At 43.7% G+C, this 14,289-nt stretch overlaps 1 protein-coding gene across 1 annotated transcript in view; it reads left to right on the top strand.

The window, feature by feature from the left end:
* Positions 1-9,212, top strand: part of ZNRF2 (zinc and ring finger 2) — a 57,763-nt gene extending 48,551 nt beyond the window's left edge. The window contains exons 3-5 of the mRNA XM_015619357.3: positions 1,340-1,445; positions 2,152-2,229; positions 3,355-9,212. Coding sequence (XP_015474843.1) covers positions 1,340-1,445; positions 2,152-2,209 — 164 coding nt within the window. The 3' untranslated portion in view covers positions 2,210-2,229; positions 3,355-9,212. The remainder of the gene's footprint in view (positions 1-1,339; positions 1,446-2,151; positions 2,230-3,354) is intronic.
* Positions 9,213-14,289: the final 5,077 nt, after the last annotated feature.

Below are 14,289 nucleotides of genomic sequence, written 5' to 3'. Positions count from 1 at the left end.
ACCCTCTTCTGGGCAAGTTGACAGGTAAGAGTTCTTAAAATCTTTTGTATTGTTTTAAATTACCTTGTCTCCTTAGTATCTCTAATGTTCTGAGAAGCTTACAGCTTCTGACTGAAGTTTGCCAAGTTGATAAACTCTGATTGTAATTTACTGTGTGTAAAATATATTCTAAAATTTTCTTTGTTGTGGTTGGATGTATAGTGTTTGTTTTGAATATTTTTCTTTATAATAGTACACTTTGTGCTAGATATTTTTCACATCTCCATGAAGGTGCTACACAGGTGGCATTATATAGTATTTTTAGCATAATTGTTGAATAAAGTGGAGACCGAAATAAGCACTGCTGTAGAAGCCCAAGCACCTGCAAGACAGCTAGCTGTCATTTAATGGAAACAATGTAGAACTAATTTCCTTTTAGGTTCTTGCTGCCATGGTAGCTTTCTAGTTGTCTGTCTAATGGTATGTCAAATTCTCTGTGTTTGGATTACCAGTGGTGATGGAGCCACAGGAGAGAACAGCATAGAGCTGCTGGTTTCTCAGTCATAGCTGCAAAAGGTACTCTCCATAAGCAGTTACTTGAGGTGCCTTTTGGCAAACAGGAAGCTTTTCCTACGAAACCATGGAAACCTGAACATGTGGACTTTGCTTTGCCAAGCCCCTCTCTGATCTGCTGGTTTGGTTGCTACATGGTCTCTTGTTGGGAGTGCCCTGTGGACTGTGTGAGGTTGCGTCTAGCTGGGACTTCCAATCTGTGTCTGGCAAACAGGGCCTTGTGTGATCTTCTGTTTTGCTTCGTGCTAAGACTGAATTCTGTATCCCACATTCTGGCTAAGAGAAGTGTCCAAGAGAAAAGGTTTTTATTAAAAATAATATGTTTTCCCAGAAACTGCTTAGTGAAAGCCAACTCTTTTGCATTCCTAGTAATTTACTTTTTCCTCCTTTGTTCAGGGATTGGTAATGCTGCAAAAAATTCAGTGTTTTCAGGACTCACTGGAGCCATATATCAATGATCTTTCCTTCATGGAAATCTCACATTCCTACAGTTAATAGTTTCATACTTTAAACTGAGAAAAAGGTGGATGGGAACTTGACCTAGATACTTAACCCTCAGTGCTTTGTCAGAGAAATGTTACGTTCAGGCTTGAACTTAACTTCCATGTTGAAGATTGAGCATGGGTTCTCATCATGAATCTTCAGTCAATTGGTGTGTCACCAGTCTTTACCTTTCTGCAGGGCAAAAAATACATTCTTCTGTAGCTGTCCTTGATGTTCTGAATAAAGAACGTTTTGCATGTAGTAGTCTGATTCTTAACCATTTCACTTTGTGCTTTTTCCTCAGAGGATGTGCTGAGCAAAGATGCTGGGGAGTGTGCAATATGCCTGGAAGAGCTGCAGCAAGGAGATACTATAGCACGGCTGCCTTGCCTCTGCATATACCATAAAGGGCAAGTATTCCTTAGGATGGATATAAAATTTCAGAAGGTTGCATTTATGGGGTCATTCTTCTTAAGGGGTGCTTAAAGAAGTGCATAAATGTAGATGCTTTTGTGCACTTAAAAACGACAAATAAACAGCAGTAGCAACCTTAAAAATGTTTTTTAAATGACATCTTTCTGCATCTCTACCAAATGTATTTGAAGTTATTTTTTCCTGTTACAAGCCTCTTATTCTTGGAAAATCACCTGGATGGGAATGTGTATCATGGCTGAGGAGCTTAGGTCATGTGGGCTAACGTTTTGTCAAATGCAAATAGAATTGGGCAGGGAGAGGGGGAATGTTTTGGGTTTTTTTTTTGTTTTCATAAGTGTCTATACTTCACAGAAAGTAAAATGTCAATGAATTATATAAGCAAGATGATAATGCTAGTAGTGAATTAACCTGTGTATGAAATCTGTAGTTTGTTAAATGCTTCCTTAGAAAATTTTAACACTTGAAAAATTCAGGTTTTCAACAGTGTTTAATACCCAAATATTACTGTGGTTTGGGATTATGAATTTTTCCAGTGATGTGTTTATATGCATCTACTTCTTTGTGTAATATAAAATTCTACTAGTCATTGAAATTGAGAAACCAATTTATATTCATATATTACTGCTAAATGTTACTGGTATTCATGTCAATTGATCTCATTTTTTGTCTTGTATCCAACAGCTGCATAGATGAATGGTTTGAAGTAAATAGATCTTGCCCTGAGCATCCATCAGATTAAGACAAGATTCATACTTTTAGGTAATGTTTATTTATGTTCCAACAATAAATAACTTGATTATCTGAAATAACTGTACTATTTCTTTTTAATTGTGAATTTACTACTGTGTCTCAGAACTACAATATTAATCAGTGAGGATTGATGTATATTGCAATATAGGCAAAAGGTTTCTACATCCGTACATGGTATGGTCTTTCCAGTTGTAGTACTGGAAAATGGCAAGTCAGTGTCAACAAACCTTTAGCAATAACTTTCTAACCATAGAAATGGAACAAAATTAAAACAATACAATTGTGTAATTTTGGATTGTTCTGTGAGTACTGACATGTGTTTCTGACAGAAGGATTTTGGAATCATATGAAAAGGTTGAAGCTAGGTATTTTCAACTGCTCTAATGTTACTGCGTTCCAGAATGTTTAAAGCATATAAATAAATAAAGAAATGTTGATGTTTCTCTCCATCCCATCTCACAGAAGTTCACATTTTTCCAGCTTATGTTTTGTGTTAATGATTGCAGATCTGCAATCTGTGTTAAAAGTTTAAAGGATAGTTTTATTCTTCAGTTGACTAACTCAGAAACTTTATCTTACATTAAACAATTGCCTCTAAGCATTGCAAAGCACACCAACAATCATCATAATTCTTGGAGAAGTACAGATAGCTGAAATTCTGTCTGGTAGCTGAGAGTTTGATTTCATTGTTCTGAGGGAAATTTAAAAAAAAAAAAATAATGAAGTATTAATGACTAGCATTTATTTGCACATTTTTTTCATGTTGCTTCATGTGTCTGTTTTGTAGGGGTAGCAAATAAAAACTCAAGGAAGATATCCTGCTAGGGAGATAATTGTTTTAACCTCAGGGCAATGTTAGCCAAAATAAATAAATAAACATGTTTCCTGTATTGCCCCTAATATCTCTCTGGTTGTGGCAGAAGGCTTCATGCTGTTGGTGAACACCTCTGTCTCTGTACATGCTCATGGCTGTCCAGCCTCATGTTAAATTCTGTTTGCTTTTTCCACAGCAGGGATGGTGATAACTGGGGACTTAGGAAAAAAAGGGGAAGGAAAGCTCAGTGGTTGTGCTCGTGCTGTTTGAGCGGTTTCTGTACCAAAATAATGGTGTTTTGTCTTCTGCTTTTCCAACAGCTGCTTCCACTGATCAGAAAACATAGGAGATGTGAGGTTCCCTCGCTGAACACAGCGTGCCTGGCTTGAGACTTATTTCTTTGTGGCTGAAAAAGGCAAAGATGGACAATGACACAGAGAAAGCATTGCAGACACCGTTACTTGCCAGTAGTGCTCGGTAAACCAAACACTCATGCAAAGGACACACAGGGATTTTGAAAATGCTGCACATCCTGTAACAATCGACTCCCCAGAGACATTATTGACACTATTTTGTATCGAAGGCCAAAGTTCCTCATTTCAGCCTAACTTCTGGTTCTGTGAAGAAGCGAGTTATTGGACATGTTTCCTACTGCCTCCAGTGGAAGCGGAGACGTTCGATACGTGCTGTCTGAGACCCTTGCAGGGGAAAGGCCCCAGATTTGAGTGGGAACGTTTTCACCTTCTCGTTGGCTGAAGAACAGTAAATGGCAAACTAAATAAAATCTAACAGTGTGACCTTAATTTACTGAATTCACATCCTGTTTTACGTTCTTCACGTTTTTCAAGAACAGAAAACATAAACCGCTCTGCATAGGAATAGTGTATTTCAGAGTTTTGTAACTAAACCTTTGTCACAATGCAGTCCAAAGAGTAAAACCAAGACAGGTAACTAATTTATATTGATCAAGCTATGGAGATTGTTGAGATCTGCACATTGTATTGCTATTTAAGTAACTAAAACATCTCTTTTACTGCTTGTGAGTCAAAATGACAGAAAGAAATGCAGCAAAGCAAAATCTTACAGCTATGCAACTTTTTTTAAAATAGGAAAAAGAAAAGAATTACCAATTTTAAGTGCTGCCAGTTAAGGTAATTTGTTTAACGGGTATTTTTTTAAAAACGTTTCAGGTAATTATTTTATTGTACTACTCTCATCTCCCGGCTGCCTCCTGAGGTGTAAATGAATAACTGCAAACGTGGGCACAGTGAGAGGTTTTTATAGGCATGGGTGAGATACCAGCGAGGTGGGATTTGTGTTTATTTTTCAGACGTGCACAAGTTCATGTTTCCTTGTTTGAATGTTTTTTTGGTGGCAGGATCTGTAGTACTTTGCATCTAAACCCTTGGTGTCTTCATGTGGAGACCAGCATTTGACAGTGTAGGTTTTCATTTAGTTTGGGTTCTTTCTCTCTCTTTCTCCCTCTTTCTTTTTTTTTTAATTTTTTTTTAAATGCATCTGCATTTGTTTAATTTATTATTATTTTACTGTATTATATTGGTATACCAGAGCTCCACAAAACACAGGATGTCTCTGGGTGGGTACACAGAGTAAAACTGTGGATATGTATTAGTTCCCACAAAGTATCACAGTTAAAATAATTTTTTTTTTAAAAAAAAAATACAATAAACTGGAACAGATATCAGGGTTTAGAAGCATACTTTTTATATCAAGAATTAATTGTAGTAGTTTTGAATTTCACAACACAGGGAAGAGTTTATGAATATTTATTAGCAACAGTATTCTTAGTGAGGTTTCAGTAGTTAAAGTAAGTTGCACAATACTTCAGACATTTTTCTTGTACATAAATAATTCTGGTTGGATTTTTTTGGGTTTTTTTTTTTTTTGGTTTGGGGTTTTTTTTTGGTTTTGTTTTTTTTTTACACACTTCTCTCTGTTGCTGCTGTTATTTATATCAAAAAGGGCAAAGAACAGGAGCAACTGCTGCTATATGGAGAACAAGTGCAGTGCATGTTCCTAAACTCTCCCATCTTGCTTGAAGAGCAGTTCTTCCCTGGATTACATTTTCTCCTGAATGTTGCTCTGTAAAATGCCTTTGTTACGCTGCAAATCTAAAGGAGTCCAAACTAGATAATTGTCATAATTTCCAGTGCAGTTTCTACACTTTTGGGCTTGTATCACTGGTTTCAGCTGAACCTGTAAGCTATGGGGGGCCCTGTTGAGTTCTCTTTTTCAGTGGGAGCAGAATCATTTTGTCACACCTTTGATTCTGTAGTCACGTCAAATGTACAGTCATTCCCTGTACAGAGTCCTTTTTCAATGAGAATATTTGTGTTGCCTTGTATTATCTTGGGGGAGGGAGGGAGGGGATGAAGAGTTACAGCACATGTAATACTCAAATAGTGGTGTTGCCTGCAGGCCCATTTTCCCAATTTTTTAAACTCCTGATACCTACTGAAAGTAAAACTTTTCCACTTGCATTGATTTAATGTTTGCTGTTGGCTTCATGCCTACAGAAACTCACCTGTAGTCATGTAAAGGGGGTAGGTCGGTGTTTTGATGTCCTGTGCTCTGAGGTCATAGATAGTCTTTGGCTTGAAGGTTAAGTAGGTAAATACAACAAACATAAATCTGTTTACAACTTGAGCTCAGTTTTAGTAGTTTGTACTTGTAGTTCACTTACTGTTTCCTTGAAAACCTTCATTTTCTGTATTCAGATGGAAGTGGATTTAAAGACCCAGCAGTTAGGACTATTGTCCCATGTTTAGGAACAGTGTTGGAAAAGCAGGTCACTAGCCATTGCACTGGTGATGCTTTGGCAGGCACGAGTTCATCGCTGCTTCCATCAGCACAGTAGAGCAGCAATTCCTTGGATTGTTTAAGGAACTGATGCAAGGTCAGCCTTAGTTTGACATTCTTGCTATCCATAAATCTCCTCTGAAAGACTACGGGAGGTTTTCTTGTATTGAAACCTGTAACATAGACCAAGCCTGGAATGACCCTGGAAGCATGAGGGCGATGCTTGGGTTTGAAAACACCTGTGGAAACTCACCTAGGTAAGCTTTCTGTCACCATCAGCTGGTGGTAACTGTGCTGTAGGCACAGCTCTAGTCACAGACAACACCTTCATTTTGCAAATGTCCTCACAGGGGTGTCGACTCATTGTGCTTCAGAAGGGAAAAATAAACACCAAACAAGTCCTGTGTCTCAAACAAGGAACACCACACTTGTCCACAAGAAGCAATAACTTCAATTTCGGTGCGATATGCTTCTTTGCCTGTAAATATCTTGAGATTGCCAATTCTGTGCTGTTTCAGAGTATTTTCTGTCATCTGGCCTATATCTTCCCTAAGTGTGTAAGGGTGTGAAATAATTCCCATACTCAGGTCTGCCATAAACATGCTGCTTGCCAGCAGGGGAAGAGTAGATTTGACACTGTCTTGAAATGTGTGATTTTTCTGAACTTGTAGCATACCCATGTCTCTTCAGTAGCAACTCGTGTTTTGAAGTTCATAGTGGAGGTGGCTGTGAGTTGGATTGTATGTAACCATACCCCATACAATAACAAGGGAGTCAAGACTGCTGGCAGCACAGGGCACCCTTTGTCCTGGCTCTTGTAAGTCAGTATATCTATAATAATGCTTCCCTTTGGAAGGAGGTAGCTCATTTTCTTTCAGTGTATACATTCAGCAATGAGTTGAGGGGGATGTAAAAGCAAAAATACAAAGCACACCACAAATGATTGGTATTTTATTTTTGGAAGGGATAAAGCCAAGACCAGATGGTCTTATTTGTAGTCAAGTTAGCTGTCATAATCAAGGGTAAGTGTACTGGGGTATTTTGGAATGGAAAACATGTAGGCAATGTACAGAAATGTGGGTGGATAGTTGTGACCTTGGTTTTTTCCCAGCTTCCCCCCTTATGATGTTAAGGGGCTTTTTGACTGAAACTCAAGTTTATCTTATCCTGCTTCTTAATTTTAGGAGCACTGGGCTTTTAATTAAGCTTTTCTGAAAGGCTGGAGAGCTGCTAAAACAGACTCCCAGGAGACTGAAATCTCAGCAAATATGGGAAGAAAATTTTTTTCAGAAACATGGATCTTTGGTGTTTCTGGAGGGATATGTCTAATACACAAGGTGTGCTTAAGAATACTTGCAGTGCGCTGCCTTTTCTCTGTGAGGGCTTTAGAAACTTGCTCCATTTCTTCCATGTTCTACCAAAAGCAAGGAACTTGAATGGTACTGTTCTCTCTTTGTAAATGGTAGCAAAACATGCTGGTTTTGATACAGGTAGTGATCTCTCTCAGTTTCTGTGGCTTTTAGCTGCTTTCCTGTATTGAAAGAGTATTTGTGTGCAAATGTGGTATTAATTCTGTTCTGCAGTTGGGAGTTTCCTGCTGAGATAATGCCTGGGAGTGCACAAGTGCTACTGTGGGATCTTCCAGCTCATTTCCATTTGCCAGTGGAAGATTCTTTTTTTTTGATGATTCACTTTCCACCCTTCCAAGCTTAAAAGTCATTTTGGTATCAATTTCTTCTCCACCTAGCTGGAGACAAAGATGTATGTTAGGCCATATTCCCACGTGAATAGACTTTTCATTGGCATGAGCAAAAGTGATGTGAGAGGTTGTAACTGTAAGAGAAGGCTTGTTACAGGTTTCCTACAATCCAGCCAAATGTGGTTTTTTTCATGCAGCTCCTACCACTTCTTGTCATTCAAAACACTCTGCGAGGGAAATTCACAACAGAACTATGTCCAGGATTTGTTTCCTGAACGGAAAATGTGTGATGTTTCTGCTTCTCCACATAAGTTACCCTGCTCCTAAAATCAAGTTGGAGATGTTTTAGCCTGTTGGGGGTTAAGAAAACCAACCCAGTCCATACTCTCAAATTGCATTTGGTTATCTTACTCCACAATTGTAGGTTGGCTTCCCAAGCTGATTGTGCTCTGTAAAGTCATGTCTCAATTTGGACATCAGAGCTGATGATGGGATAAGCTGTAAAATGACCTCACTGTGGGGCATTATTAGTTGTTGAAGAGTTGCTCAGGTAAACCACCATAGGAATATCCTGCACCTGAAAAAGGCTGGACTTGGTTCTGTCTTGGATCTAATAAGTTGGCAGTGTACAAGAAGTAGAAGGCAGCCAGCCCACTCACTGATCTTTCTGGCAGCTTTTAATCTATGTGTGTTTGTTTGAGAGACTTTTGCCCTTGGGTGTGCTTTGGCAAAGATTTTGCAACGATAAATAGGATTTGCTCGATTTTGGCAGAGTTTCAAGTGTAAGTAACCCGACATTGCAAGAACATAATCTGTTGCTGAATCCTGTTCCTCTTGTTTTCCCTCAAATCTGTCCCTTTTAATGCTGATATATGATATTTCATAGTAAACACTTCTCAACATGACTGGTCACAAGCTCTCAAGGTGTGAAATTCTAAGAGGAAGAGACATCAAAGCTTGATTCTGTGCTCTTTTATATATGAAAATGAGGCTTGAATATTTGTTACCATACAGTGAAGAATTCTCCCCTAGCTGATATTGCCAAAGCACCGTAACTTTCAAGGAAGAAGGGAGGTGGCTTAGCTGTAGAGGGGACGCTTTAATGAACTACGTAAAAACTTCTTGTAACAAATGTTAAGAGCTGTGGTATGGCACTGAATGAGTGGTGATCCAGCATTAACCTTTTATCCCCTGATTACAAATCTCATTCTGACTCTTCCTACCCTTTGGCAGATACCTGCTGGTAGGGAGCAGGGGGTGTACTCCCTTTTTTTTATATGCCTCTTCCTACAGAGCTAACCTTGCCCACAGTGAGTTGGAGGGAAGTCCATGCTAGCGTCTGAAATGCCACCTGTACGTGCACTGGTAATGGACAAGATACCTTCCTTCATTACCTGGAGCAGATATCAGAATGTAATTTGCAATGTCTAATGTAAATGTAAAACATATTTGTTTGTTTTGCTGTTTTGTTTGTTTTGTTTTTTAATTGAGCAGTATGATTGCAAGTTGAGTTAAGTTGTTCTAAGGTACTCTTTTCAGTGGTTTGCCAGTACATAATCATGAATGAAAATATTTTTTTATTGATTTTTAGGTTGTATGTTTAACATTCCATTCATGTAAAATATGTACAAATATATGTAATAAATCTTTTGAAGCACAGTTTTCCCTCACACTCCCAGGTGATTTTTTTTAATTTTTTTTTTTCAAAGTATTGATCAAAGAGGCATTGCTGTGGGACAGAACCTCTCTATGTCTGTGCTGCAATTTGAGCTGGAGCAGAGGAAGGAAAAGCAGTGCATGGGGTTTAGAGTAACAGCCAGAAAAAGCAGCTTGGCATCTCACCTGTCTGCAGTCCTGCAGAGGTGGGAGTGCACCCTTCTGAGCCAGCCTCTGGCCCCTCGGAGTCCCTCTCACTCTTCACCTGTCCCACAAGCAGTGATGTGACAGCTTTGCATCTGTCAGGCCAGGGAAGGTTGCAGCTGGTGAGAGCTGATGTAGCTGCTGTTTTGTGGGGGTGGATGGAGGTGAGATGTCTCTGGTTAATGCATCCTCTGTAGATCTTGAGCAGACATGAATGGCCTTCAAGGTTAGCAAAAGTTAGAGGTGCTAGGTCAGGAGGTAGGGGAACTCATGGGTGGTTTCAAAAGAAAGAAAAAAAATGGAATATGGGGCGAAGATGGTAGCAAACAGCCCTTTCACATCACCTGGAGTCTGGGAACCTCCGTCAGAGGATCAAGGTAACTTAATAGCTGCTTTTTCCTCCAGGTTCCTCAAACCCAAATGCCACTTTAGCTTCCTCCCAAAACACTTCATGGTTGCCTCTTGAAAACAGATTCCCTGACAGCATACCTGTGGCTGGGCAGCATGTGGATTTCTTTGTACCCTGATGGTTACCAGCACTCTCGTCTGTCCCTGAGCAGCTGGAAGGAGGCTACTATAGCAGGTTCCTGCCAAGACATGTTGCTGGAGGAGGGAATTTCTGCCCAGAGCCACTGAGGGTGTTAAATTGTTCTCCAGTGGAGCATCCTGGTATGGGCAGAACACTGTGATGCTGACTGCCTGGGAACTTTCTCCTGGGGCAGTGGCTGCAGCTCTGCAAGGCAGGTCACCTGCAGCAGGTAGCTGTGCGTGTGAGAGATCTGGCTGGCTGTGTTACCACTCCAAATCTTCCTGCCTGGCCTGGCAGCAGCTGGGGAGCTGTAGCCCTTCTGCTGAATGTAAAGTGAGATGAGGACAGGAAAACGGATGAGCCGTGTGGTTTTGGGTAGTGTACAGGGTAAGTCTGCTGCGGGGAAGGTGTGATTTTACACCTCTCCCCCCACACCAGTTGGGAGTGGAGCTGTGGGTGCTCCGAGTAAAACCAAGTGCATTTCACCAAGGTTATGTGGAGGATGTGGAGGAAAATGAAAGGAATTCACTCTCCAGGCAGGAGATGCTTCTTGGGTGCTGTTCCCAGCCGGGGGGAGTTGTGCAGGCTGGTAATACTTGCTGATGGAATGTGATACACCGATTTATGGCACAGGTTCCAGCTGTGCTCTGTCCTTGCTTGCTCCACTTTTGAGATAAGCCCTTTGGTGTGGCTGGGGGTCGCTGAACCCATTGCTAAAAGCACAGCAACAATTGGACCATCACAATTCTCTCTGTGGGAGATGGTAATTCTAATGCATGAATTATTCAAGTCTGCAGCCAGAAACAGTTGGATGTAGTAACTGAGGAATATGTTCCTATCATTTGTTAGAGTAACTTCTTTTCAACCACCTCTCCCCACTTCCCCAGCCGCTCCTCCCGGTCGCCTTCTGGAAAGCCTGAATTCCTTAACTGCCGGTTATTTCTGTGTTTTCCTCCTCAGTCTTGAGCTGTGTTATGGAAGCAATCGATAACTAGTTAGAGCCGAATTTGGCTTAGCATCAGAAAAATCTGCTGGAAATCGTTCCAGTTCAGTAGGTACAGGATTTCATGTGTGAAATTTAAATTAGTGGCATCTGTTGGTATTACATCCTACCTTCCTCCCTGTGGCTAGGACATGGGACATGCCATCTCTGTCCCAAGTTGCTTGTCCTGTAGGGTGAACTGGGATACTGTGCTGGCCCCAGGGTGTTCCTGGGAACTGTCAGCAATCGATGGTGATGTTGTACACGTGTGTCTGGCCCTGCTACCACACGCTATTGTTTGGTACAGCCAATGGCCCATGTCCACTTCTGGATGCTGTGTTGTTTTCAGCAGAAAGAGGGAAACAACACACATCCTGCAGCAAAGACAGCAAGAAGGTGGGAAGAGTCCCCTGCAGCAGCAGGAGCTGAACAGGGAAGCTCCTCCCCTGGCTTTTGGGTGCCCTGTTCTGTAAGGTCTCGGTCTCTGAGGTTACAGCACCTGAGCAATGTCTGTGCCGGGGGATGCAGGCTGGAGCCTGCTGCTGTCTGCAAACATCCCCTGCCATGTTTGCTCCGTAGAGGAGGCTCCCAGCTCCATCCCACCATGCAGGGAGAGGGCTGCTGGTGTCCAAAAAGCAAAACAAGGCCGTAGAGCACACTGCCTGTGAGGTGCCGTGCAGCTCAATCCTGCTGTCTCCTTGCCAGCCAGCCACTGGGAAACAAGGAGCCTCAGCAAAAGCCAAGTGAGACGGAGTTTTCCAGCCCTCATGTAATAAATCATCTGTTTTCTGAGGGGGATGAGATCAGGGATGCATAGTGGCAGGCAGGAGGGTGTGACATAAATAAATAATTGGATGTAGCCCATCCTCAGTTGACGCAAGATGAGTCACTCCTCGCCAAGGCAGGAGCGTGGCGGAGGCAGATCTGAGGCGCAGGGACACGGCCTGGGCCGAGCCCGCTGGAAGCGGCAGGTGCTCGGTGCCTCTCCGCCCTTGGCCCCTTATCTTCCGAGTCAGCTTTTGCGCCGAGCTTCTGCCCTGCTTTCGTTTCTTCCTGTTTACAGATGGCTTTGTTTGAACACGCGTTTACATTTTAACAAAACCTCCCCCCGCCTCCCCTCCCTTCCCTCCCGGCTGTTTCTTTGAGCCGGCTTCAAACAGAAGGAAGAGGAAGCCGCCAGGCCTCTCCCCGAGCCCCATCGGGCTTTGTCACCGAGGAGCCACCACGGTGGGGCTGTTCCCACCCCGCCTGGCACTGGCGGCTTCTCACCCTCTCCCTCCCCCTGCGGACCGGGTGACTTCTCAAGGCAGCAGCTTTCCTCCTCACAAGTCACCCGGGCCGGGATTAACATCTGCTAAACTCGGGATTAAAGTGTCTGGCAGGTAATGGGAGCATGAAAGCTTGACGGCTTCATTTGCTCCAGCCTGTGAGGTCCAAGTCTGCCAGCTTCAGCTAATTAAGTTGCTGCCTTCAGTGTATAAAAGGGGATCCCCAGACAGGAGAGGCTGGGCATAATTTAGTTGTTTGCAAGGGGTTTGCTGGAGCTCTGGCTCCCTGCCCCAAGGGAGCAAGGGGGACACTTCTGCACCGGGGCTGGTTTGTTGTCACCGCTCACTGCAGTGACAGAAGTGGCCCTTCAGTCACCTCCTGGGCCAGCTGCCTGTGTGGGGTGGGATGGGCAAGCGTGGCACCTTTCTCAGACCAGCACTGCACACTGGGCAGCCTCCTGGGGCTGTTGGGAGCCCCTGCCAGCAGCCCTGGTGCCGGCAGCAGCTCCAGGCCCTGTGTGTGGCAGGAATTTCTGTATCACCACCCTAAAGGGCTGCTTGAGCCCGGCAGGTGCTGACCTCGAGTGGGTGAAGTGGCATCAGCACTGCCCAAAACCTGCTGTTTTCCAGTGCATCACCCAGGGACTCCCCGTCTGCAAAAGGCACAGGACATTTCCTGCTTTCCCAGTATAAAGCAATGACTGTAGTTTTTGCCCCTGGCTGAGTAAGACCAGTTTTTGTTCCTTAATCCACCTGCTGTGACCTCTCATGCCTTGGTGCTCCTGCAGCTGAAACTGCTGTTTTCTCTGAAACATCATCCCTGTTTTCAGGTCCCTCTAAGGGCAGCTATTTCAAACATCTGCAGCTCGTGCCATCAGCTCTCATTTACCTCTGGGAGTGGAGAATGAATATGGGCTGACCTCAGCCCTGTCGAGACTCACAGGGGATTCCATCAGCAATTTCCCAGGATGAAAGAGGAGCTCCCCTAGCACCTGTGGTACTCCCTGCATCCTCCCACCTTTTGTTCCCACTCCAGCAAGTGAAGAAGGACTTGCCCCAGTTGCTCTCCTGTGTTTTCAGAAGGCTGACCTATCCTACAGAGCAACTAAGAGCCTCCAGCAAGCAAGAAGAAACCTCCTCCTGTGAGTAAATTTGGAGTCCCAGAGTGCAGCTGGCAGCTCCCAGCCTGGCCTCCGTTTTCATCTAGCATGATCCTGCTGTTTTGTTTCTACCTACTAAAGCAGCAGTTAAGGCCTTTGTGTACAGCTGCAGCTTTTTTGTGCCAAGATTACTCGTTCCATCCGCTGAAAACCAAGCGGTTTCTGCAGTGACCTCTCCTTCCTCACGGCAAGCCCATCCCTCACTTCTGTTCACCTGGCTCTGATGCAGCCTGACTGCAGCCATTTGTACAGCTTCGCAGTGGGCTCCTGTTTGTCTGCTGAGACAAGGTAAGGGAGCAGAATGAAGCTACAGAAAAGCAGGCATGGGTATCTTGCTGTATTTCGGCATCAGTACTGCTCCCTCGGCATGGGATGGTGAGATTGGGATCCTCCCCTGGCTGTGGTTGAAGAGCACAGGCTGCATGGCCTTGCACCACCCTGCAAATCATAAACTGTGGTCTGGCACCTGGAGACACGTGTGGCACCAAGTGAGCCACACCAGGCTCAGACCAACACCTTTTCCTGAAGACCTGAAGGCAGTGCGTGACTGGAGCAGCACTGCATCGTGACAGGGCTTCCTTGAGGGCTGCAGGGTCACCTGGCACCAATAAACACACACAGCTCACACCAGCCAAATACAAGTAGTAACACCTCAAGCCAGCAAGTCTTTGCCCCCAGCAGCAGCAGGTGGAAATGCCAAGAGCTCCTGTAGACAGTGTGGCAGGAGGATTACAGGGGCACAGCATAGCTGCAGCACATCCCTGAGGCACCACTGTGCTCTCCCTCGCTGCCCTTAGCTGGATTGGCACCTGCCTCTGGAAGGGCCCCTCATGGGCAGTGGCAACTGTGAAAGGCCTTCTCCAGCTGTGGCTGCTCCCCTCTCCTGTCTGTACCCAGAATTAGTTGGGGTGTCACTGTCCCATCTTGATCCAGACGA

Source organism: Parus major, chromosome 2 (genome assembly GCF_001522545.3).
Source record: "Parus major isolate Abel chromosome 2, Parus_major1.1, whole genome shotgun sequence".
NCBI classification, from domain to species: domain Eukaryota; kingdom Metazoa; phylum Chordata; class Aves; order Passeriformes; family Paridae; genus Parus; species Parus major.
Note: the sequence above shows the minus strand (reverse complement) of the source record. Positions and strands in the feature narration are given on the sequence as shown.